Below are 27131 nucleotides of genomic sequence, written 5' to 3'. Positions count from 1 at the left end.
TTCATTTATTATTTCAGGGTAGGTATTTTTCTTATTAGCTTCCATGGACTATGTACCAAGTTTGGCGGAGAGGGCAGCCAGTCAGTCTTCTGTATCTCTTCGTGGTCTGAAGAGCAGCAATAGCAGAAACCCGGGAGCAATTCTTTGCCACTCCAATTCTCAGTTGCAATGGTCTTGGCACAGGTCAACAGGTTAGACACCCTGATCTAGAATCAAAATTGCAACCTAGCTTTCAGGTGATGATTAATCTGGTTTGCATTTCCAGCATTTTGGTTTCTATTTCATTAGCTAGTCTGCTATCTAGGTTGGTGAATTGCAGATGGTTGCATCTATGTAGTACATTTTTAAAAGTTTTCAATGCTATGACTGGAATAGCTGGGAACAGAGAAGAACATAGAAAAGTAATTGCAAATTTCCAACTGAAGAAGCTTTACACATGAGACCGCTGAATTACATTTGTTCCATGGTCTGCAACTCCAGAAGGGTTGTAAAGTGATTTTGGCTTTCACTAAATTGTACTTTACAAGATCACATAATAGAAAAAAAGGATGAAAACAATTGAGACCAATATAAAGAGGCAATATATCAGAGTAAAGCATTTGGAAAAGTTTTGTCGTCTCGATAACCGTGCGACAAGAAGCTGATCCATTTAGAAACATAGAAATTTACAGCACAAAAGGAGACCATTTCAGCCCAAAGTGTCCGCGCCGCCATTGGTCAGCAGCCCTAAAGGTTACATATAAACCTATGAACAATGACGGAAAGGCAAAGAGCACCCAGCCCAACCAGTCCGCCTCACACAACTGTGACACCCCTTATACTTAAACATTTTACACTCCACCCCAACCAGAGCCATGTGATCTCCTGGGAGAGGCAAAAACCAGATAAAAACCCAGGCCAATTTAGGGAGAAATTTCTAGTGCTCGGCTGGTTTGGCAGGTTAAATCAAAACAAAATGGTGTTTTTATAAATATATAAACGATCTAATAAAATTGGATTTACAGGTCAAAGCAGCCAATGCATGTGGGATCATGAAACCACAGAGTACAAAGCTCATTCTGCTCATAAAGAACTCCCGGCTGTAGTTATAGGTACAACCTGTCTAGCCCTGTTGAAAGAGTGAGGGAGAGCCCGTCTCCAGTGGGATGGAGTGGAATTATATATATTTGCCTTGTTGCTATCCTCGTTTATTTCTGGAAGCTAATTTAAACTTTCAGAAGTAATTTTCTCCAGTTTCCAGGGTATAAATTGCTTACTAATTTTGCCTCCTGCAATTTGAATTATGATAGCAAGACATGTTAATTTCAGATCATAATTTGCAGGGCTATGGGGAAAGAGCAGGGGAGTGGGACGAACTTGATAGCTCTTTCAATGGGCCTGCACAGGCAAGATGGGTTGAATGGTGTGCTATATCATTCTAAAATTTTAACTCTTAGCCTCCATACAAGAGAGAGAGTTGGAAAAATTCACCAGCTGACATACAAAGTCCCCTTTCTGCTGTGAAATTGGGGGTCAATAATTTTACTAACAACTTTGGCGTGACTAAAAGGCAGGTAATCTCATTTTGCACTCACACCAGCTTTTGTGTAAACAGGAATTTCACTTCTGTTCTCTCAAAATAAAAACAAAGTCCCAAAGGGATTGGCCAATAGAAATATAGAAAACAAACACATGGAGGTGGTGAGATTGCTGTGTGCAGGAGGGAAAATCCTGTCAATCATTGCTTTGTTATATTATTTGCATTATTTCAATGTTACCAATTGAACAACATTTAAAATACAATTGTGCAATTTAGTCTTTGATTTAAGGGAGCTTGGGTTGTGCATTGGTGACATCACTTTAAATAATTATTTTGGATTGCAATATGTTTGACCTTTTATTGATGTAACTTCGAGAATGATTGATAACTTAATGTAAAGAATTATATTAAGTCTGTTTGATGGAAGATAAACAGTAGGTACATTGCAAGGAGGAGGCATTTAATTTAGCGCTTTGTTGATTCTGTGCTTTGTTTCAGTATGTGAACAACAAACTTGCATTAAATGCTCTTATAAAGCATGACACTATTTGAGCTACGAGATCTAGGTTCCTCTAAAATAGATAGGGTGTTTTGAGAACATCTGACCCAGAAGTGAACACCAGAATCACAGAATGGATCCTATTAACATCGGGGCTGCAACGCGATTCTGGATAGAATGATGCCCCTGCATTCATTTCATACTCTCCTGAGCCACCTATACAAGCAGCAGTGCACATTCACCATCGTGGTCCGTACACCAGCACAAACCACGAATGCAAAGTACTTGCCTCCTGGGATGCTAGCAGCAGTGCTTAGGAGATCAATCTTCTATTCTGAGAGACACATGGACAAACAGAGAGGGTTAGAAACCCTAGCCACCTCCAATGCCACTATACTCCAGAAGGGAGTGACAAAGGTTTTGTACAACTGAAACATTACTTTTGATTATGCTTTGTACCTGTGGACTAGCTTTTAGTGATGTGTACATGGATACCCAAATCTCTTTGCTCCTCCACAGTTCCTAGTTCACTCCATTACAAAAATAATGATTTGTCTTTCTTGGATCCAAAATGGATGACCTTGCACCCCCAAGTTGAACTCCATTTGCCAAAGTTTTGCCCACTTAATCTGTCTATGTCCTTTTGTAGCTTCCTTCCTTAATGTACATAACTTACTGTGCCTCCTAACTTGGTCTCATCTGCAAACTTGGTTTACCCTATGCCTCTAATGTAAAAGTCCAATCTTTGTGTTAAATTTTCACCATGGTCTTGCCCCTCCCAATCTCTATCCTCCTCCAGACCCAAAACCCTTCTCCCTCAACTCACCACTCCGAACTCCAGCTTCTTGTTCACACCCTCCTCCTTTTGATCCACCATTGGCCTACCAAAGTCCTATATTTGAATAACTTCCTTAAACCTGCCATCTAAAGGCACTATGTTAACACAAGTTGTTATTTCTAGCAATCAGAAGAATGAACACTGGTTGATTTTACCTCTTTAATCCAGGGCCACAATTTTAATGTTAAGTATTTTTTCCAACCAAAATCCAAAATACTGCAACAGAGTTAAAACCAGCTGCCTAGATCTCAGTTATCACTTGCCCCTCAAATATAGATATTGTCATTGGAAGATTAAAGAAATGATGACTTAATCAGTCATATAATTATGGTCGAGTGCAAAATATAATAGTGCCTTACATTGAAATATCAAGATTTAATAACAGATGTCCAGTTGTTCCCTCAAACATATTTTCTCAGCTACATCAACTGGAGCCACGAGCAGGTTAGTAACCAACTTGCAGGCTTCCATCAATACAACTCATATTCAACTGCTAGCTGGTGCATGAGAACAATCCAGAAACAACTTGTGCACTGAGTATTCCTTTCCAATGTAAAAGATGCTTGGCTTTCATCCTGGAGCATTCACTACATAATGCATTGGAGACAAAGCAATCATCAGAGTGGGGAATTAAACCTGTCTCTTCATGCCATAGTAGTGCGCATTGGTGCTTGAATGGTCAAATACCATCATGCTCTCTCAATTCATAGTTATTGAAAAATCGTTTAAAATTGAAGGTCAGGTACCAAAAGCACAAAAGTGTACTCATCCTTGAAGTAGGGTATGGTACCACTGTGGTTATGGCACTAGACTAGCAACCCAGAGGTTAAGAGTTAAAACCCTACTATTCCAAGTTGTGAATTTCTAAGATCCGGTATTTTGTGGGCACCAGAAAAAGACCATGCCATTTTTTTCTTGTAAAACCCAGCTGGTTCACTAATGTTCTTCAGGAAGGGAGCCTGCTAGCCCTACCCAATCTGGCTGAAATGTGTCTTCAGTCCCACAATATATGGTTGACTAAAATACTCTCTGAAATGGCCCCCATCATGTTCTCAGGACAACTGGGTTGGCCAATCATCATTATTGGCAGTCCCTCAGAATCGAGGAAGACTTGCTTCCACTCAAAAAGTGAGTCCTTAGGTGGCTGTACAGTCCAATACAAGAACCACAGTCTCTGTCACAGTTGGAACAGATAGTTGTTGAGGGAAAAGTGAGTGGGACAGGTTTGCCGCACATTCTTTCCGCTGCATGCTCTCGGCGATGAGACTCGAGGTGCTCAGCGCCCTCCCGGATGTGCTTCCTCCACTTAGGATGGTCTTTGGCCAGGGACTCCCAGGTGTCAGTGGGGATGTTTCACTTTATCAGGGAGGCTTTGGAGGGTGTCCTTGTAACGTTTCCTCTGCCCACCTTTGGCTCGTTTGCCGTGAAGGAGTTCCGAGTAGAGCGCTTGCTTTGGGAGTCTCGTGTCTGACATGCGAACTATGTGGCCTGCCCAGCAGAGCTGATCAAGTGTGGTCAGTGCTTCAATGCTGGGGATGTTGGCCTGGTCGAGGACGCTAATAGTGTATCTGTCCTCCCAGGGGATTTGTAGGATCTTGCGGAGACATCGTTAGTGGTATTTATCCAGCAACTTGAGGTGTCTACTGTATATGGTCCATACAGGAAGGCGGGTATTACTACAGCCCTGCAGACCATGAGCTTGGTGGCAGATTTGAGGGCCTGGTCTTCAAACACAAAATGCAGTCCTGAAAACAAATTTTTAAAAAAGCATAGCCATGGAAAAACTTGGATTCTCAAAGCCCTACCCGAGGAACTAGAAGCTCCCCACGTTCATCTATTTCAAATGCCCCACCAACTGGCATTGACCCACCTAAACAGAAAACAACAAATGTTGCACCTATCCACAAACAGGAATCAAATTCTGACAGCATCAGACCAACCAATCCGGTCAAAAGTTAATCGGAACCATAGTGAAGTAGAAGCTTTTCTAAAATGTCAATTGCAATGGCCAATTTGACTTCAACACACACAGGCTGGATTATGATGCGCTCAATCTCAGGGGCCAGAAACGTTGGTCGTCATGCTGAGGCCAAGGTCTTGAAAATTTCCTATCTTAAGTAATTGCAATATGTGCATTACATACACTGTTATTCAAAATGGCTGTTGAGAGAATTGCTGTAATTGACAATAACTAAATTAAAACTCAAAATAAAATTTATCTACCAAAAAAAACTGTTGCATTTTAGTACAAATCAGTGATACTTAGCCCTACTAAAAACTTGCAGGGAATCGACTTCAGGTGTTGTGTGGGATACCGCAACTTCAACTGTGATACAACTTATGTTAATGGACCTCAGACTCATTAACAATGTTTCCTATAGACTTACCCATTCCTCCTCATGCCAACTAATGTGTAGGGAGGAGCGGCTGTTTCTGCCTGTCCACTTGGCCATGAGTGTATCCTGGTCATTCCTGAGCATCACTTGGTCTGCTTCTCCTGACGGGGATGATTTGGAGGCGATATAATTGGGTCTGGCAGCATTAAGGGCTTCAACTGCGTTCGCCAGTAACTTACAGTCACAAACGGTGACAAGTTGCCTCGTCTATATGAAGAAACAAAATGTCAAGTGAAAGAAAAATAAATGTCTCTGGAAGGTTAATATTTTTATACCTGTAGAATATGGTTGGAATTTGGATTGCACTCTAATAATGCGTCAGTTATTTTAAGATGTTCATTAGCTGTACATTGATAAAATACATCTTAATTTTAAAATGAAAACACAAGTTTATAATTTGTTAATTATCTACCAAGAAGATAGCATGGAGCAATGCCTAAATTGAGCTGACGTTACATTTTTTTTTTACATCAGAGTATTCTGGGATTAAACTTTCTCCTCTTTTTTTCTTCTTCATTCTGACCAGGTGCACAGCCTGCTATACTGTAAACAAGAACCCCTGTAACTGGTCATTAGGATGTGTTGGATACTACGACAGTCTGGCACTTCTATCAACATTTTCCCTACTGAGAGACACCATTGTCTCTCTTATGCTCCTCTTAAATCGACAGAGCTCTGCTCAGATCGGAGAAAAGCATGGCACTGTTGATTGGCACAGTAGGGCTGTGCACCATTTCATTACTGACCATGACATTCTTCAGTGATCCAGAACTAGAGACAATACCGAGAAATAGTTGATTATATGTTCAGTGACTATACAAATTAAATACGGTATAGCAAATCAATTGCATGGTTTGTGGGAATCTTTATGCACTTATGTCCATGAGTGCAGACTCATCTGGGGGGAGGGGAGGGAGTACACAGGCATCAGAGGGGAGACAGAAATTAAGGCCTAAATGGCTAACCAGCAGGAGACATCATTATGGGTAGAACTAAAACGGAAAGGGATGCATCACATTGGTGTACTTTATTGACCTCCTGTCTGTGGTGACTAATGGAGGATTGTATGTACATGCAGATCAGGGAGACCTGCAAGAAAAATGTGATGTGATGTTGAAGAGTACTCGATCAGTCTACACTGATCGCTATAGCCTCCATTTTGTTCCCAGATAAATATCCAATGTCTTTTTGAAGCAGTTAACTGACTCAGCATCAGCTACTTCTGCTGGGAAATATGCAAGCGTTTCTCTGTATTGGGGGACGGAGACATAAAAATAGAGGCAAAATAACTAATGCAACAAAACTCACAATTAGAAAGTTTATTTGGGGCTAGAATTTAAGTCCCATCTAAAACAGTAAAGTTTTGCTTATGTTTCCCTTTCCATAATGCAACTCCAAAATGTACATTTTTGAAAGTCCCTTGACTATACCATGTTGAACATCCTTTTGAAAGTTAAATATGGCATTGTAAAAGGATGTTTCTATTTGTGTGGTTATTTTAACTAGTAAGGACAATGGAAATGCCTTGGGTGATGGTGCTGGCTGCTTTGCTGAGGCATTCTGGTGGCAACAGCAGCTGCTCTTCTCCCAGACTGTGTAGCTCATCATAAAGTATAGTAGGCCATGCATCCTTTTCCCATCTCTTCTGCAGTCTAATAGTCTGTCAACATTTTCCACCTAGGCTCATAACGCTAAATATATCAGTACGGCAAAGGTCCTCCACCAGCCTGTCCTTGTCGCACAGCACGATCCCCCAGTCATCAACATCCACGGAGCAGCCCTGAACAACGTGGACCACTTCCCTTTTCTCGGGAGCCTCCTATCAACAAGAGCAGGCATTGACGACGAGATCCAACATCGCCTTCAGTGCAGCCTTTGGCTGCCTGAGGAAAAGTGTGTTTGAAGACCAGGCCCTCAAATCTGCCACCAAGCTCATGGTCTACAGGGCTGTAGTAATACCCACCCTCCTGTATGGCTCAGGGGTTGACAGTGGATGGGCAATGGCAGTCATTTAGAGACCGCATGGATGAACTACAACAATTGTACATCCCTGTCTGGCGTAAAAATAAAACAGGGAAGGTGGCTCAACCGTGACTATCAAGGGAAATCAGGGATAGTATTAAAGTCAAGGAAGTGGCATACAAATTGGCCAGAAATAGCAGTGAACCCAGGGACTGGGAGAAATTTAGAACTCAGCAGAGGACAAAAGGTTTGATTAGGGCAGGTAAAATAGAGTACAAGAAGAAGTTTGCAGGGAACATTAAGACGGACTGCAAAAGTTTCTATAGGATATGTAAAGAGAAAAAGATTAGTAAAGACAAACTGCAGTCAGAATCAGGGGAAGTCATAATGGGGAACAAAGAAATGGCAGACCAATTGAACAAGTACTTTGGTTCAGTATTCACTAAGGAGGACACAAACAACCTTCCGGATATAAAAGGGGTCAGAGGGTCTAGTAAGAAGGAGGAACTGAGGGAAATCCTTATTAGTCGGGAAATTGTGTTGGGGAAATTGATGGGATTGAAGGCCGATAAATCCCCAGGGCCTGATGGACTGCATCCCAGAGTACTTAAGGAGGTGGTCTTGGAAATAGTGGATGCATTGACAGTCATTTTCCAACATTCCATAGACTCTGGATCAGTTCCTATCGAGTGGAGGGTAGCCAATGTAACCCCACTTTTTAAAAAAGGAGGGAGAGATAAAACAGGGAATTACAGCCTGACATCAGTAGTGGGTAAAATGATGTAATCAATTATTAAGGATGTCATAGCAGCGCATTTGGAAAGAGGTGACATGATAGGTCCAAGTCAGCATGGATTTGTGAAAGGGAAATCATGCTTGACAAATCTTCTGGAATTTTTTGAGGATGTTTCCAGTAGAGTGGACAAGGGAGAACCAGTTGATGTGGTATATTTGGACTTTCAGAAGGCTTTCGACAAGGTCCCACACAAGAGATTAATGTGCAAAGTTAAAGCACATGGGATTGGGGGTAGTGTGCTGACATGGATTGAGAACTGGTTGTCAGTCAGGTAGCAAAGAGTAGGAGTAAATGGGTACTTTTCAGAATGGCAGGTAGTGACTAGTGGGGTACCGCAAGGTTCTGTGCTGGGGCCCCAGCTGTTTACATTGTACATTAATGATTTGGACGAGGAGATTAAATGTAGTATCTCCAAATTTGCGGATGACACTAAGTTGGGTGGCAGTGTGAGCTGTGAGGAGGATGCTATGAGGCTGCAGAGTGACTTGGATAGGTTAAGTGAGTGGGCAAATGCATGGCAGATGAAGTATAATGTGGATAAATGTGAGGTTATCCACTTTGGTGGTTAAAAACAGAGAGACAGACTATTATCTGAATGGTGACAGATTAGGAAAAGGGGAGGTGCAACGAGACCTGGGTGTCATGGTACATCAGTCATTGAAGGTTGGCATGCAGGTACTGCAGGCGGTTAAGAAAGCAAATGGCATGTTGGCCTTCATAGCGAGGGGATTTGAGTACAGGGGCAGGGAGGTGTTGCTACAGTTGTACAGGGCCTTGGTGAGGCCACACCTGGAGTATTGTGTACAGTTTTGGTCTCCTAACTTGAGGAAGGTCATTCTTGCTATTGAGGGAGTGCAGCGAAGGTTCACCAGACTGATTCCCAGGATGGCGGAACTGACATATCAAGAAAGACTGGATCAACTGGGCTTGTATTCACTGGAGTTCAGAAGAATGAGAGGGGATCTCATAGAAACGTTTAAAATTCTGACCGGGTTTAGACAGGTTAGATGCAGGAAGAATGTTCCCAATGTTGGGGAAGTCCAGAACCAGGGGTCACAGTCTAAGGATAAGGGGTACGCCATTTAGGACCGAGATGAGGAGAAATTTCTTCACCCAGAGAGTGGTGAACCTGTGGAATTCTCTACCACAAAAAGTTGTTGAGGCCAATTCACTAAATATATTCAAAAAGGAGTTAGATGTAGTCCTTACTACTTGGGGGATCAAGGGGTATGGCGAGAAAGCAGGAATGGGGTACTGAGGTTGCATGTTCAGCCATTAACTCATTGAATGGCGGTGCCGAATGGCCTACTCCTGCACCTATTTTCTATGTTTCTAAACATAGACCATGTACAGTAGACACCTCAAGTCACTGGAGAAATACCCCCAACTGTGTCTCCGCAAGATCCTACAAATCCCCTGGGAGGACAGAAGCACTGACGTTAGCGTCCTCGACCAGGTCAACATCCCTAACATTGAAGCACTGACCACACTTGATCAGCTCCGCTAGGCAGGGCACATAGCTTGCATACCAGACACGAGACTCCCAAAGCAAGAGCTCTACTCGGAACTCCTTCACAGCAAACGAGCCAAAGGTGGGCAGCGGAAACGTTACAAGGACACCCTCAAAGCCTCTCTGATATAGTGCAACATCCCCACTGACACCTGGGAGTCCCTGGCCAAAGACCGCCCTAAGTGGAGGAAGTGCATCTGGGAGGGCGCTGAGCACCTAGAGTCTAGTCACCGAGAGCATGCAGAAATCAAGCGCAGGCAGCGGAAAGAGCGTACGGCAAACCAGTCCCACCTATCCCTTCCCTCAACAACTATCTGTCCCACCTGTGACAAAGACTGTGGTTCTCGTATTGGACTGTACAGCCACCTAAGAACTCATGTTAAGAGTGGAAGCAAATCTTCCTCGATTCCAAGGGACTGCCGAGAATGATGAGGAGGCTCATAAATAATGAATAGGAATTTGATAAAGGTACAAGATAGTAACCAGCATTTGCGGAAAAAGGAGCAAAAAAAGACGTACCATGGATTATCACCAGATACTTGGTGCAAGAACTGGCCAGCATTATAAACACTCAGCAAAGCAGCACAATAATTAATTTAAGACGAATGCAAAATGTATGCCATTACTCAAGTGTCTGAGGATATCCTACTTTACGAATGTGGATCTGCTAAATCTCGATAGCAACCAGCCCCTTCTGTTCTCAGCAGAGTCAGAGATGCTCATCTGTGACCAGGTTTCACATCCTATCGCTCTGCTGTGGTCAGTATCTTTCTCTCCATCCAGCCTCTAAATTGTCCCATCCCAAGCACTCCCCAACTAGATTCTCTCTCTCCTCACCCTTCCCACTGGGTTTCTCTCCTTCCCAATCATCAGTTGAACACTGCCTTTTTCTCCAGTTGCTTCCCACCCAAAGAAGGCTGCCTCTCCTTTTTGTTCCCTCTTCAACTGTGTTGTAAAAAAAAGGTTCATCTCTATACTCCAAGGAAGGAAGATTGTTCAATCATACAAAACTTTACCCATTAGAGATGGGTCTGGGGTGCAATAGATTGAAGGAACTTTGCAATATTACAGCACTATCACAGAGGTATAAAACTTGTAAAAATATAAAAAGCTTCATTTACCTTGTCTGCCAAAATTGCAAGTGTTCTTTCAAGGCCATTTGCAGATCTCTCCTTGGCTGCTCTCGATAGTCGTTCTGCATAGTAACTGACTTGTGTTTTAAGGGTATTAATGCTTGCTATAATCTCTTTAGCTCTTATTATGTCTTGTGGTATGTATACTATAGACTGGGAACTAGATGATGAACTGCAAGAAAGAAGATTAACACTGTTTAGGAAATTATTATTCAGAGATCAGGTATAAATGGTTCTTAGATGCTCTTTGCTCCTCCATGTAACCTCAGTGTGTTGAAATCAACAATCATCATATGGTTTCCTAATCTAATTTAGTCTTTTTCAGGACCAGAAAACTGTGGGACTCAATGTCCCTCCCACCCATGACTCTACAAGCTTAATTTTCCAATCTTTTTCCACTCCTGCTGCATACCAGGAGCAAGCTGGTGGCCAAGTTGGTGCATTCTTCACATTAAGTTTAGTGGGAAACTGCTTTGGCTTCTCACGAATGCTAAACTGGGAGTGTGAATTGGTATCAATACTTGATCGAACTCCACAGTGACGCAGAGCAAGATACCCTCATCCAAATAATCTCATTCCTCTTTACTCTGGTGTCAGGTTAGGCCCTGACTTTGGAATCAGGCTATATTTATGTTATAACTGAAAAGTCGATGTGGACTGAAACCGCTTTGCACCAATGCTACAGTTGTGTAACTGCACATGGACTGGCAGAAAAGAATCGTCACACAAACTGCTGCCTCCTTCTATCACCACAATTTGCACTTGAATGTAAAAAACAAAGATTAGTTATCCAATCGTTCAAATTAACCGACTTTGAATTAAGAAAAGTACTGCAGATATTTTGGTGGTTTTGTGGTTGGTAGAACAGAACAGTCAAACTTGAGTACAATTCAGTTTCAACAGTAGAATTGGATCCATTAGCATAAATATAGTGTGACCACCCTAACATAACAAGGTCATTACTGTATTGAAAACCATTTATTAAGCTTACAGAAAACTTGCATCGCTTGATCCTGGACTCTATGCAGCCCAGAGCCATGAGGATCCATGGATTGAGGAGGACAGTCTACGTCATGATGCAGTGTCCATTCACAATCATGACTGGTGAACAGTTATTTACATTTCAGCCAGATTTGTCAGGAATACAAAAGCGGTTGCAATCTGACCTCAACATTCTGCATCACTCTAAAAATCCATAGAGAGCACCACAACAACACTAGACACGCTGCTTTATTTACCTCTGAATCTCTCACCCCAACCGGGTCATCACCTGAAACTGGATCTCTTGTAAACAGAGTTAACCTCGAGTTACCTAAATTAGTCTGCTTGTTGAAGTAAGCACAATTTGTCCAAGACTTGCTGTACCCACAGTCATCTCCAGGGTCAAACTTAGGAGATTTTGATTTTCATTAGGTTGTCTCCAGCGTAGCCTGTTTATTTCACACACAGGAACCCTCCCCTAAACATGTCAGCAGTTCTGATCTCAACCACTTGTAAAAATTTAATGATGAGGAAGACTTATCGACAGTAACCATTTGAAATCAAACCAGTCAAGCTAATCTCTCATATTGGAGGGCAGCTTTGAAGCCCTGGCATTGAATCTGCATTCCATTGTTACACTCCTCCACTGCACCAAGTGAGTGCTCAAACTCAGCTGGGTGGTGCAGGGAGCTATTAGATTGAGACCAGGAGGTTCTATCGCAGGAAGGGGGATAAACCCACAAAGAATATCTCAACTGGTTGCTGTTCCTTCTGGTAGCTGATTAAAAGCAGGATTAGGAGCAGACAACCTCACAGAGGTGCATGAACTGATAGGAGATCTGACTGGGGTAGAAAAAAAAAAATCTATAAAAAGTTGAACATCTATTAAGAAACCACTTGAGGCACATCCTGAAAAAGACTTGAGATTACACCCAGTTATATATGTTTGGTATAACCTGGTAAGATTCTCTCCATACATCGTGATGCATGCATGATGGTTGGTTTCAAGCTTTTTTTGTTGGAGTTGGGGGATGGAGCTATTTTGGACACAGTATATTACAATACAGCACAGTATATTGCATACAGGTGTTTTTGATTACATAGCAACATTACGTAATGCTTTGATATTTTCAACAGACAACCCATGGTTAAACATGGAGTTCTAGACAACCGATGGTTAAACATGGAGTTCTAGACAACCGATGGTTAAACGTAGAGGTCTAGACAACCAATGGTTAAACGTGGAGTTCTAGACAACCGATGGTTAGTGCCTGAGTGAGGGGTTATGGTATTTTCAATGGGGACGCACATTTTGGTTTGGAAAGAAAATGAAATAGGAAATAAAATGAATGTGGAAACCAAACAAACAATCTTAGCTGCCAACAGCTAGGAACTCACCAACCCTCCTCATAAACGCTGAGGGGAAAAAAAAGAATAGAACAAACAGAAACAATTGCAGAAGAGTATTACAAACATTGTTGCTCAACATTAATAATTAGCAAATTTGAAACTGTACTTTTAAACTCAGGACAAGAAAAAACAATTTATTCACTTCTGCAAAATTTATGAAATGGTAATTTTTGCCCAAAGTCAAATTAGCATTCAAGTTCCAGTTTGTATTTACTGGCACCAGGATGACAGAATGAGTCTGCAGTCTTTTTATGGCTGAAGTAAGTATTCATGACATTCTTTCAGAATACAAGGGCAGCAGATCCACTGAGCAATCAACAGCTAAACAAGTTGAATATAAGAACATTGACACTAAAAGTTATCTTTTTTGTAATGATGGCAATTTAAAACTTGTGTGACTGAAAATGGCAATATCCTATTTAAACCAAATTCTTCACTCAATTCCAGATTCAATAAATATTTGTTTTCCCTTTCTTAATTTTCTCTCCTTCTCTCCTGAAAACACTGATGTCTTGCTGCGGTATAGTTCCACTCGGTGATGGTTGTCGTCCAGTACTTAATGTGGCCACTATTCATGCATGAGCCTCAACAGCCAGTGTCAGCAGACTGCCATACGTTCCAGCAGGGGACACTAGATAGCAATCAGGAGCAGGAACCCTGGTCAATTTTTCCTTTTCAAATGAAGAGACCATAAAGCCAATAAGTAGCCTACTACCATCTCAATTAACTCTCAGACCAGGAAGCGAAACAGGAACATTTATGGCCTGTATGGTTCAGCTGCACACCTGAATAAAATCTCAACCCACCAGGTGGGGAGCTAATAATTTATAGTTGGCTCCCTTGAAGTTTGTGCAGATTTATCCCTGAAATATTAGTGGTTTTACAGCATCACAGTGGGCAAGTGGAAATCTTTCAGAACTGCTAATCTGAGACACAGGAGTTTCTCTGAATCTGATAAAAAGTGGTAAACAGGAGATGAATCAGCAAAATAAGATTTGGTCCTGTGTAATGAGGCAGGATTAATAAACAATCTCCTCGCAAAGGATCTCCTTGGAATGAGGAATCATAGCATGGTTGAATTTCAAATTCAGATGGAGGGTGAGAAAGCTAGATCTCAAACCAGCGTACTAAGCTTAAATAAAGGAGACTATAAGGGTTTGAGGACAGAGTTGGCTAAAGTAGACTGGGAAAATAGATTAAAGTGTAGGACGGTTGATGAACAGTGGTGTACATTTAAGGAGATATTTCACAACTCTCAAGAATATATTCCAGTGAGGAGGAAAGGGTGTAAAAAAAAAAAGAACGTTATCTGTGGCTAACTGAAGAAATAAAGGATGGTATCCAATTAAAAACAAGGGCATACAAATTGGGCAAAACTAATGGGACGACAGAAGACTGGGAAGCTTTTAAAAGCCAGCAAATAATGATTTAAAAAATGATTAAGTAAGGGAAGATAGACTATGAAAGTAAAGTAGCACAAAATATAAAAACAGATAGCAAGAGTTTCTATACGTATATAAAAAGGAAGAGAGCGCTAAAGGACGAGACCGGGAATTAGTAATGGGGAACGTGGAGATGGCAGAAACGCTGAACAAATATTTTGTATCAGTCTTTATGGTAGAGGACACTAACAATATTCTAACGGTGGATAGTCAAGGGGCTATAGGTGTGGGGGAAACTTGGCACAATCACTAAGGAGGTGATATTCAGTAAAATAATGGGATAAGGCAGATAAATCTCCTGGATCTGATGGCTTGCATCCTAGGACCTTAAGAGAAGTAGCGGCAGGGATAGTGGATGCATTGGTGTAATTTATTAAAATTCCCTGGATTCTGGGGAGGTCCCAGCAGATTGGAAAGGTGCAAATGTAATGCCCCTATTTAAAAAAGAAGGCAGACAAAAAGCAGGAAACTACAGACCAGTTGGCCTAACATCTGTGGTTGGGATAATGTTGGAGTCCATTATTAAAGGAGCAGCAGCAGGACATTTGGAAAAACATAATTCGGTCAGGCAGAGTCAGCATGGATTTATGAAGGGGAAGTCATGTTTGACAAATTTGCTAGAATTCTTTGAGGATGTAACGAACAGGGTGGATAAAGGGAAACCAGTGGATGTGGTGTATTTGGACTTCCAGAAAGCATTTGACAAGGTGCCACATAAAAATCTACTGCACAAGATAAAAGTTCACAGGGTTGGGGGTAATATATTAGTATGGATAGAGGATTGGCTAACTATCAGAAAACAGAGAGTCGGGATAAATGGTTCATTCTCGAATTGGCAATCAGTAAATAGTGGGGTGCCGCAGGGATCAGTGATGGGACCCCAACTATTTACAATCTATATTAACGACTTGGAAGAAAGGACCGATGTAACGTAGCCAAGTTTGCTGATGATACAAAGATAGGAGGAAAAGCAATGTGTGAGGAGGACACAAAAAATCTGCAAAAGGACATAGACAGGCGAAGTGAGTGGGCAAAAATTTGGCAGATGGAGTATAATGTTGGAAAGTGTGAGGTCATGCACTTTGGCATTAAAAAAAAATCAAAGAGCAAGTTATTATTTAAATGGAGAAGATTGCAAAGTGCTGCAGTACAGCGGGACCTGGGGGCACTTGTGCATGAAACACAAAAGGTTAGTATGCAGGTACAGCAAGTGATCAGGAAGGCCAATGGAATCTTGACCTTTATTGCAAAGGGGATGGAGTATAAAAGCAGGGAAGTCTTGCTACAGTTATACATGGTATTGGTGAGGCCACACCTGGAATACTGCGTGCAATTTTGGTTTCCATATTTACGAAAGGATATACTTGCTTTGGAGGCAGTTCAGAGAAGGTTCACCGGATGATTCCGGAGATGAAGGGGTTGACTTATGAGGAAAGGTTGAGTAGATTGGGCCTCTACTCATTGGAATTCAGAAGAATGAGAGGTGATCTTATCAAAACGTATAAGATTATGAGGGGGTTTGACAAGGTGGATGCAGAGAGGATGTTTCCACTGATAGGGGAGATTAGAACTAGGGGGCATAATCTTAGAATAAAGGGCCGCCCATTTAAAACGGAGATGAGGAGGAATTTCTTCTCTGAGGGTTGTAAATCTGGTGAATTTGCTGCCTCAGAGAGCTGTGGAAGCCGGGACATTGAATAAATTTAAGACAGAGATCGACAGTTTCTTAACCGATAAGGGGTTATGGGGAGTAGGCAGGGAAGTGGACCAGAGTCCATGATCGGATCAGCCATGATCGTATTAAATGGTGGAGCAGGGGCCGTATGGCCTACTCCTGCACCTATTTCTTATGTTCTTAATTGGATGGCTCATCTCCTACTTATGTTGAAGTGTGAATTTAGATCATGAACAGGAAAAAATGCCCACCAGTATAAACACCAACTTGCTTCCCAGGTGATTTGGCAGTGGGGAAGAAACACAACTAGCATCCACAACTGTCTGTTTTAAATTATTTAAACTGGATGTACCTATAATCATGTTCCTCTACTCAGCACAGTAAAATGGCAAAAGAAGAACAGTGGGAGTGGGGTTGGGGGAGTTCTCTCTTTAGTTTAAAAGATGCAGTTTTTAAAATGTTTTCACCTTTTCTAAGCTGCAGTTTACTGTATCAAGATAAAATTGCAATAACAAAAAAACGTATGTCCTTTTTAAGCTACTAAAAGGGAGATCAGTACAGTCGTGATAGATATGCGAGCAGTCAGTAGGCCTGATTTTCTCCCATCCATACTACAGCCAAGGTGTCACCAGGAGTCACGGCTTTCAGGACCTAATGCCACATATCAGTTACAGCCTCCAAAAATAATGATGATTGGATTCTTAAAGATAGATTTTCCCTCAATTTTGATGAATTTTAACAAAAGAAAATCAACAGAAAAGCAGCACTAGTGAGAGAGTTCATGCCACAACTCGTGATTCACCAGGAGGAAAAGAGAAAACTTTTCAAATAATACAGATTTTAAATTCTCCTGAACTTACTTTTTCTTGGCTTCCACAAACTTGACCAGAAGTTTCCTTAAGCCGCCAGTTTTGAAGGCCTGACAGTGAGCTGCTGGTGCCCCGATAGTAATGATGTCATAGGTCTGATCTGTAGCATAAAAAACATGGGAGAACTACAGAGTTAGCAAATGGATGAAGCCCAACAGGAATGCCCACTTGGATTTAAAACAAAGTGTTCTAAATGTCACGACCTGGCATGTCTACATTTCCCCACAGATCAAACTCACCATTTCAACTGTTCCATGATGAGTACACTGCCAAGGCAAGGTCAGATACTCGCTCACAGGGAAGGAAAACGGTAGCGTTAGAGCCACCCGGGGTGATTCACTCTGGTAACAACCACCAACTGTCCCCAAAAGACATTACAGGCCAGAGAACAGGTTCTTTACTTATTTAAGGAAATAGGTTTTCAAAACTGATGACCAGAAAGTTAAGGAATTTGATGAAAAGTTGAAAAACCTACAAGTAGGATCAAAATGAAAAATAAAGTGCATCTTTGAGCTAGTTTTAAATTCTGAAAATATTACCTATTAATAGAACTTTGGTTAGACCACAGAGTACTGGGTACAGTTCTAATCTCCAAATTCAAAAAAGGAGGCACTGGAGAAGGTGCAAAACAGATGTACAAGGGTGATACCAGAACTAAGAGGTCATAATTATCGGGAAAGACTGGACATGCTGGGGCTTTCTCTCCAAAAAAGAGAAGACTGAGGGGTGACCTATTAGAGGTCTTTAAAATTATCAAGAGGTTTGATAGGATAGATGTGGAAAAGATATTTCAATTTGTTGGGGAGTCCAAAACTAAGGACCATAAGTACAAAATTGTCATTAATAAATCCAATAAAGAATTCAGGAGAAACCTCTTTAACCAGAGAGTGGTTAGAATGTGGAACTTGCTACCACAGAGTAGTTGAGGTAAATAGCATAGATGCCTTTAAGGGGAAGCTAGATAAGTACCTGAGGGAGAAAGGAACAGCAGGATATGTTAATAGTGTTAGCTGATATAGGGTGGGAGGAAGCTCGTGTGGAGCATAAACACCAACATAGATCAGGGGCTAAATGGCCTGTTGCTGCGCTGTAAATTCTATGTAATGTATGGTGTTTTGCAACCTCTTGAAGATAAAGGGGTTGCCTGGTGAAGAAAAGTTGAGCAGGTTGGGCCTATACTCATTGGAGTTTAGAAGAATGAGAGGTGATCTTATTGAAATGTATAAGATTCTCAGGAGGCTTGATAGGGTAGATGCAGAGAGGATGTTTCCCCTCGTGGGGTAATCTAGAACTGGGAGGTATAGTTTCAGAATAAGGGGTCGCCCATTTAAAACGAAAATGAGGAGGAATTTCTTCTCTGAGGGTCGTGAATCTTTGGCATTCTCTGCCCCAGAGAGCTGTGGAGGCTGGGTCATTGAATATATTTAAGGTGGAGATAGACAGATTTTTGAATGATAAGGGGGTCGAGGGTTATGGGGAGTGGGCGGGGAAGTGGTGTTGAGGCCAAAATCAGATCAGCCATGATCTTATTGAATGGTGGGGCAGGCTCGTGGGGCCAAATGGTCTACCTCTGCTCCTATTTCTTATGTTCTTTATATTTCGAAGCTCTTTCACTGAAGACTCAGATGATTGTCAGTTGGTGGAAACATTCCACAACAGATGATGATTTTATTTTCAACCAAACATCAAACTACTCAGTGTGAAAATAACTATATCGATTCCTAAAATCATCCGGACTGTAAAAACACACAAAAAAACGGTTCATGCTTCAACGACGGGCCTGTCTTGAAGTATGTGAGGGACAAACTAATGAGGAAGGATGCGATTGCCTAAAACATAACAGGAACAATAAAATATAGGGAAGTAAAAATTGAAGTAAAGTAGCACTAAAGGTAGCAATAACTTGGTTTCTTTGACTTAAAAATATAGTTGGTGACGATTAACAGTAAAATGTAATTGACCCATCAAAGTAATTACCGGTTCCAGCGTCGTCTTGAACCCGCATCCGCTGTATGTGCAAATTAGTGGGTACAAATTCTAATTTCTTCTCAGCTTTTAAACTGCTTGCTTTGAAAGATGGACCTGCGGGGGACAATTTTAAACTAGTTAGACTGAGTATTCAATTAAAACACTTAAAAGAAATCATGATATTCATATAGTCAGCTTGCTATACTTTTAACGCTCGAATGATACACACGGATGTTTATACATTGAAACAGTTGGTTGTTTTTTGAAATAAGTTTCAACGGCCTTCAAAAATAGACCAGCATGAGTGGCTAATTCATTTCCCAGTAGATATTTATAATGGAAAACTATCATCTAAGGTAACATCACTTTTGCTCAGAGAATGTATGAGGAAGACTTTTGTGGAAAGTGGAACTGTTGCACAGATAGGAGGGGGATACGCTTCAGAAAGTGGACTGAGGCATATTGCTGCAGTAATGTAGGTGACCTTTGCATTGCACACTGCTCTGTGACATGGCCACAACCAGCCTTCCTGGTCAAGCAATGACTGCAAACAGGACATGTTCCTGAACATCCCACCTTAATGAGCATAAATAAGAATGGAAAGATTTAGCAACATCATCTGGCAATAATTAATTAAGATAATGTTTCATAAGTTTAGGCCAACCTTTATACTGGTGCAGTTCTGTTAAATTCTCCTGGTAATTTATGATGAGTGTTTGGTACTGAGTAACAATTTGCCGTCGAAGATTCTCCCAGCAGGGGGATAGCTCACCTAGATCATCTAGTTCACATATCCTGCAAGAGAGCCAAGAACATTTAGAAGCCGAAGAAACCATTTTGTTGACAATAAAGTACTAATTAAACTCCAGTTTCTTGATGCTAAGCACATAGAAATAGTCCACATTGACCAACAGAGTCATACTACACTTCCTTTTTCATTTTTCTAGTTTGATAAATAGAATTAGGTCTAACCTGCCACTTCAGTCCAGTTTGAAAGAAAAATAATTCTGATTAAAATATGATGCAGCCATCCAAATATTTACTAGTTTTAGCAAAGTTTGGGACATCTTGCGGGACTGGTTGGCACAGTCAGTGCCTTTTTTTTATCTCTGGGATCTATTTTAACTCTGCCTGCTCGATGGAAATGATGTGGGGGGGGTGGCGGGTTAAGACGGCTGTGGGTATGGTGGTCACGCAGTGTTCTCACCACACCATGTTAGCTCACCTCTGAACAGGCATGGGATGGCCGTCTCCCTCAGGCAGGTGGGGGCCTACTCTACAGTTAAAGCACAATGATAGTGGCGCCACATCATTTTAACTGAAAAATTCCGAGAGACCTACAGAGTCAAACCCGCCAGCATGATCTGACGGCAGTCAGCAGAGGTGCCAAGATAAATATTATCCTTTCTCTGCAGCTTTCCATGAGCCAGGAGGACTAGGACCACATCCCCTTCCTTGGCCTTGCCTCTCCCTCCAAGCGTGCAAAGCCTGTGGAAGTTCCTGTCCATCCCCATCTCCCCCCAGCACTAACTTTATGTCAATGATAGTTCCTTTGAGTCATTGGTCCCTTGGGTCCCGTCCCAAATTCTGCTCCCACCTGCCAGCTCCAACTTCACTCCCACTAGTTCTGGGTGCGTGACAGTGCTGGAGTATTTAAATGAGGCCCATGAGTAAAAACGGCCTTGGCCTCAGAGGCTGAAGTCGACACAGGGGATTCCCTTGCACCCGAGGTTTCCCGCTTACCCCTCCTAGTCCGAATGCACCTAGAGTCAAATATTGACCCATGAGATTCAAATCAGCTATGACTGATGGGATGAATGCTTCCTCTCTTTGATGGCTACAAGGATTCTTTACAAAATGAATTGGATAGTCTCATTCATGTCAGTTATGGACAGGAACCTACAGCATAAAACACATTTAGCATTAAATATGGCAATATCATGGAGCGTACCCACAAGGAACATTGTTATGAGCAAAGTAAAAATTCCCAATGGTACAAGTTTGGCAATTACATGTCTTTCCATTACACAACAGTGACTTTACTTTAAAAGTTTCTTAATTGTCTGTAAAGTGCTTTGGGACGTCCTGAGGTGGTGAAAGCCAAGAACTTGGAAGAAGTGATTCCCGAAAAAAAGGTAAGTGACCGTTGCTGGGACGGAGAATGATTTGTTCTTCAGCATAAAATACAGTTCATCAGGTGAATTAAAATACAAACTGTATTTTTCCCAAATGGCTCAGCTCTCCAAAGTTTGGACCATTAGAAAACCTAAATGATCTGAATTTGGTACTCAAATTACTCCTGATAGCTGAAGTTCCAAAGCAAAACCCTATTTTCCTGTAGGGGTTGAGGGTCTGGCAGCAGAACTGTCTATTACATCACATATTACAGCTCAGACCTGGCTTCAGTATGCTGTGGTGTAGTACTGAAGTCAATTTTTTAAGACTATTTTGGCCACTGAAAGCTTTTATTTGGAGTAGAAAAAGAGTATCAAAACAATGGCTTACAAAAACTGAAAAGGTTCAAGCTTTAGATCCAGATCCGTTTCAGATCAGTCAATCTGACTTGATCTATACTGAACTGACAATAATGATGCCATTTGTTCATGCTAATGCGAAAGTAAATGAATCTTGCCTTGCTGCATCCTCTTCAATGACCAGTTTTACAAACTGTCTGGGGATATGAAGTGATAACATGCTCTCTGCCATTTGCTCCAGTATCCGTAGATGGTTCCCATCTGTCGTAGGGAAACGGTACATCCGACAGATAACCCCTCCAAACACTGCAATAAACAGATGGAACATGTTAAGATTTTGCTGACATTCTGTTGTTCAACATTTCCATTAATGGAACCACTTTCGACAAACAAACTATGACACTTTTAAAGCTGTATGACTCCACGGTCTAGTTTCCCTAAAAATAACTTAAATGTCAAGAGGAAAGTTTATAAAACTGGTACCTAAACATTAGAAAACAGCCAAACATATTTAAAACCTTGTTTGAAGCAGGAATTTACTTTTCCTGAAAACAGAAACCACTCATCGTCTACCCTTAGATCAGAGATGAAAATGTGACCTGGCTGTAAAATTACTTTCAGTAATTTTCCATAGTTGTTAGACTGGTGGTTATATTGGTTCCAGTTGTATGTTGTGCTTAAATGGAATGTGTAGGAGCATATAATGATCGTGAGTCTAGAGGTTGTGCACACTTGAGGCATAGTTTAGAGAAAAGTATAGTGGTGTTACACACTTGAGGATCAGAGTGATTTATTGACAGTGGTTACACTGATGTGCAGGGACAACCCTAGTTTAATCGAGGAATATGGTTGGGTTGGTTCACTGTTCTTTTGGTGGCAGGAAGGGGATCTGGAAGGTATACTCCGGTCTTCCTTTTTGTGTCAGTCTGGCAACTAATTATAAATTTACATTTGCTAACATTCCACTTGAATATCTAAAAAATGGATTTCAAGTACAAATTGCGCTTCTCCATGAATTCAGGTAGCTTTCATTTACTGTTGTTCAGGTCTAACTCGTGGCAATAACGTCACTGTCTGCCGACCAGTCAGACTTGCTTCTTTTTATTGTAGTTATTTTACTTCCTTGTCACATGACTTCTAAATGTACATGATTTTTAAAAACTCCAGTGTTAGCTGTCTGGAGGTGAATGCACATAAAGTGGGGAAAACATATGATTCAGTGGACATTTTGATCCCTTCAGGTAGAACACTGGTCTTGCTGGCCCAAGACAAATTCTGGAGATCACCTGCTTTTTCCTCCAGAACAAACCTTTTCACCTTCCTCCATCAGAAAGCTACAATACTCCTAAAATTAGACTCCTCCTCGACTATGCGAAAGGGCAACAAGAGCTGTGCTTGTGCTGGGATGAGAGAGCCAACAGTTCCCATGGTGGAATGATCCATTATCCTGAGGTATCTACTGGATAGGTTGAGAATTAGTGAGCAACATGCACCCCCCGAGAATCAAATCCTTGTTCAGCTGGGGTGAAAAAAAAACATGGGTAACATGGATTGGCAGAGCTCATTCTAGATTTTGAGAACTAGCAGAACGACACCACATACGAGTCTAGACAGAGTGCATCAGCACAAATTTTAATTGGCAGGTGGAAGACTCGAAGTAGTCTAAACATTTAGGGACTTTAACATGATTTACCTGATTTTAATAGTGCGTCTTTCTTCAGTGAAGAGTGTTTCGAACGAATACTCAAAGATTCCGTTAAACTTTCATCAACTGGCAAAACAGTCTGTAATGTTTCACAGGAGAAAAAAATCAAAAATCCTTCACATTTAAAACTTTTTTTTCACCAATTTTCTCCCCTCTTCTGCTCCAGACAGTGACCATCGCTAAAGGTACAGTACCATTAGTGCTGGCAGCTCTCTTTAAAGTGAGAGCCTAGACAGTATGGATAAGCAGACAATTGAACCACTGGGTACATCGCAGCCATGTCTGATTCTGTTCTCAACCAATGAACAGACATGGACACTTTGCTGCAGATGACAATTCAGATCGGCAAGTCTGGTTCATCTTTTTCCTCTTGTAGCCCACGAAAAGTGTTACATGTTCAGGTCTGCCATAGATACTTCCCGGGTTCAGTGGTACCAACCTAAGTGGTCTGAGTGTCTTACTTCTATGAGAGTTGACTCTGATTGCCTATATCTACTTGTACGACACTGTAACCCAGGGATATAATAGCACCCCTTGCAAACTGGACTGAATATTTGTGGCTTTTGCACATGTGTGTCTTCAATTTTTCTGAAGGCAGATTGAACAAACATGTCAATGAGATGAGGCTTGACATAAATCATTAATTAGCTTTATTTCACAATATGTGAACATAGTTATTAGATTCACTTGTTTTAAATCAATGCTGCTCGTCTTTGCATAACATAAAATACTACACTTTCTCACATGAATCATTTTGCTTACATATAGATGCAGATTATCTGTCTGCAGAAAGGTGCATGAGACAATTAAAGCTGTAAATCTTTTCACGCTGAAATCAATGCTACTTTAGATCGGGCAATAGAGAGTTTGGTTTGCAGGCTGGATAGTTTTCCTGATGACTGACTTGTTTTATCCTGGCTGGTGAGTCAAATAATCTGAACTGTCAAAATCAGTTTCAATATTTTCAAATTATCAAAGTACTGAGCTACAATATTTACCCTTCCATTAATGGTGTCAGGTGATCTGCTTACAGGAATCTTGTCTTCAACTTTGTCTTCCATCTGCCACGCTATCACAGTGATATTACCCACACGTTCATTTTCAGCAGACCTGTGGCAAAATATATTGACTCATTGATAGCAATAAAGTGAAGTAGTGGTGGGGAGAAGGGGAGGAGAGAGGAAGGACAGAAGGGAAGAAACAGTAAGCCTCACTAGGTTGAATTTTGGCTTGTTTAAATTTTCATTAAAATTGGTTAGGTTCCCGCTGGCAGGAGGCTCGCTAACCGGAGAGACAGATTTATGGTAATTAGCAAAAGAAACAGAGGGGACATGAAGAAAAATAAATTACCCAGCAAGTTATGATGATCTGGAATGTATTGGTGGAAAAGGGGGTTGGAAGCAGATTCAATACAGGTACAACGTCCGAAATCCGGAATCCTCGGGACAGAATCCATTCCTGTTTTTGGGTTTCTCCGGATTTCAGACATGAAAATCAATAGTCTGAAATCCAGAATCCTCGACTGAGTCCGTGCTGGATTTTGGGTTTTTCCGCAAAAATGTCCGGTTTTCGGACAATAATTCTGGATTCCTGACGACTCCAACAGCTCTGTGCAATATGTCCTGTTTTCGGACACTTCTGGTTTTCGGAGTTCCGGATTCAGGACATTGCACCTGCAGTGACTTTCAAAAGGGAATAGAATAGATACTTGTAAAAAAAAATGCAAGGCTTATGGGGAAAGAGCAGGGGAGTGGGACGAATTGGTTAGCTCTTTCAAAGAGCCGGCACAGGCACAATGGGCCGAATGGCCTCCTCCTGTATGATTCTTTGAATCTGCCCAACTATTTGATTACAATCTACATAGAAGGCAAATTACTGACCGTAGTGTTAGGTGCAATCTGTGATTCTTTTCTTTCAGCAAATCCTTTACCATGTATGTTGCAAAACCCAACAGATACATCTGGAAAATAACGAAAAAATTAATTGGATAAATCACGATGTACTGGTCTCTTAGATTTTATATTTTTAAACCTAAATTGACCATAATCCTGAACTAGCCATACTGTTACCTGGCAGTTGAGTATAATTTGAACATGACTCCTAGAACGATCGTCCATCTGAATTGGACACAGATTGGATTTCAAGAGCGAGATGGAAGCTGAATTAGGAGACAGTGGGCTGAATTCTATGGCTGACCGCCCAGAGGAAACGGTGGAATGACCTGCCGTCCTGAGGCCACAGAAGGGTTTCCCTAGCCTACCACTAGGCGGCCAGTCAGGAAGGAGACCCATTTAAAATGCTGATCGGGGTCCTGACGAAAATTGGAATGCAATTGCCATTTTCTGCCTGAACGGGTCCGAGTGTGGACCGTGCATGCTCTGACCAGTAATCAGCAGGCCACCCGGCCGAAGAGGAGCTCAAAGGTAAGTCTCTATTGTTGTGGAGCCAGGAGAAGCAAGAGTGCTCCTCCAGGCTCCACAGAACCAGCCTGGGCTGTTACCACGCCAGCTCTCTTTCCCTTGCCCCCAAGAGATTGGGACCTTCTGAAAACATGAAAAGCACTAGAGGGGGTGCAGAGGAGATTTACGGGGATGTTTCCAGGACTGGAGACTTTTAGTTACGAGGAAAGATTGGATATGCGGAGGTTGTTTTCTTTGGAACAAAGGAGGTTGAGGGGAAACTCGATTGAGGTGTATATAATTATGAGGGGCCTAGATCGAGTGGATAGGAAGGACCTATTTCCCCCAGCAGAGAGGCCAACAACTAGGAAGCATAGACTTAAAGTAGGAGGATGAGAGGTGAGTCGAGGAGAACCTTTTGCACCCAGAGGGTGGTGGGGGTCTGGAACTCACTGAAAGGGCGGTAGAAACCTTCATCACATTTAAAAAGTACTTGCATATGTACTTGAAGTGCCATAACGTACAAGGCTACGGACCAAGAGCTGGAAAGTGGGATTAAGCTGGATAGCTATTTTTTGATCAGCACAGACATGATGGGCCGAATGGCCTCCTTCTATGCCATAAATTTAAATGATTCTATGAAAACCCAACCCGAGATTCACAAAATGGTATTTCTGTTTTCAAAAAAACTCTTGCCTGAATGACCTTCTCGATTGGTACACATCAGAATTACCACCAACTGCAGATAAGGATCAATTGCAGCACATTCATTCGTGTGAATGGGCTTTGGAAATAACAAGTTAAGATAGAAACATAGAAAATACGTGCAGGAGTAGGCCATTCGGCCTTCTAGCCTGCACCGCCATTCAATGAGTTCATGGTTGAACGTGCAACTTCAGTACCCCATTCCTGCTTTCTCGCCATACCCCTTGATCCCCCTAGTACTAAGGACTTCATCTAACTCCTTTTTGAATATATTTAGTGAATTGGCCTTAACAACTTTCTGTGGTAGAGAATTCCACAGGTTCACCACTCTCTGGGTGAAGAAGTTCCTACTCATCTCGGTCCTAAATGGCTTATCCTTAGACTGTGTCCCCTGGTTCTGGACTACCCCAACATTGGGAACATTCTTCCTGCATCTAACCTGTCTAACCCCGTCAGAATTTTAAAGGTTTCTATGAGATCCCCTCTCATTCTTCTGAACTCCAGTGAACACAAGCCCAGCTGATCCAGTCTTTCTTGATGGGTCAGTCCCGCCATCCTGGGAATCAGTCTGGTGAACCTTCGCTGCACTCCCTCAATAGCAAGAATGTCCTTTCTCAGGTTAGGAGACCAAAACTGTACACAATACTCCAGGTGTGGCCTCACCAAGGCCCTGTACAACTGTAGCAACACCTCCCTGCCCCTGTACTCAAATCCCCTCGCTATGAAGGCCAACATGCCATTTGCTTTCTTAACCGCCTGCTGTACCGGCATGCCAACCTTCAATGACTGATGTACCATGACACCCAGGTCTCGGTGCACCTCCCCTTTTCCTAATCTGTCACCATTCAGC

At 41.8% G+C, this 27131-nt stretch overlaps 1 protein-coding gene across 10 annotated transcripts in view; it reads right to left on the bottom strand.

Moving 5' to 3' along the window:
• Positions 1-27131, bottom strand: part of LOC139275246 (inositol polyphosphate-4-phosphatase type I A) — a 248985-nt gene that overhangs the window by 54853 nt on the left and 167001 nt on the right. For all 10 annotated transcript variants that reach the window (XM_070892436.1, XM_070892440.1, XM_070892431.1 and 7 more), the window contains 9 exons: positions 25058-25137; positions 24176-24287; positions 23166-23256; positions 21631-21778; positions 19663-19793; positions 19008-19112; positions 17022-17130; positions 10642-10825; positions 5244-5459 (listed from right to left, as the gene is read on the bottom strand). In XM_070892436.1, the coding sequence (XP_070748537.1) occupies positions 5244-5459; positions 10642-10825; positions 17022-17130; positions 19008-19112; positions 19663-19793; positions 21631-21778; positions 23166-23256; positions 24176-24287; positions 25058-25137 (1176 nt within the window). The remainder of the gene's footprint in view (positions 1-5243; positions 5460-10641; positions 10826-17021; positions 17131-19007; positions 19113-19662; positions 19794-21630; positions 21779-23165; positions 23257-24175; positions 24288-25057; positions 25138-27131) is intronic.

This window comes from Pristiophorus japonicus, chromosome 10, assembly GCF_044704955.1.
Source record: "Pristiophorus japonicus isolate sPriJap1 chromosome 10, sPriJap1.hap1, whole genome shotgun sequence".
In the NCBI taxonomy this organism is placed as follows: domain Eukaryota; kingdom Metazoa; phylum Chordata; class Chondrichthyes; family Pristiophoridae; genus Pristiophorus; species Pristiophorus japonicus.
This window is presented reverse-complemented; position numbering and strand designations above follow the sequence as displayed.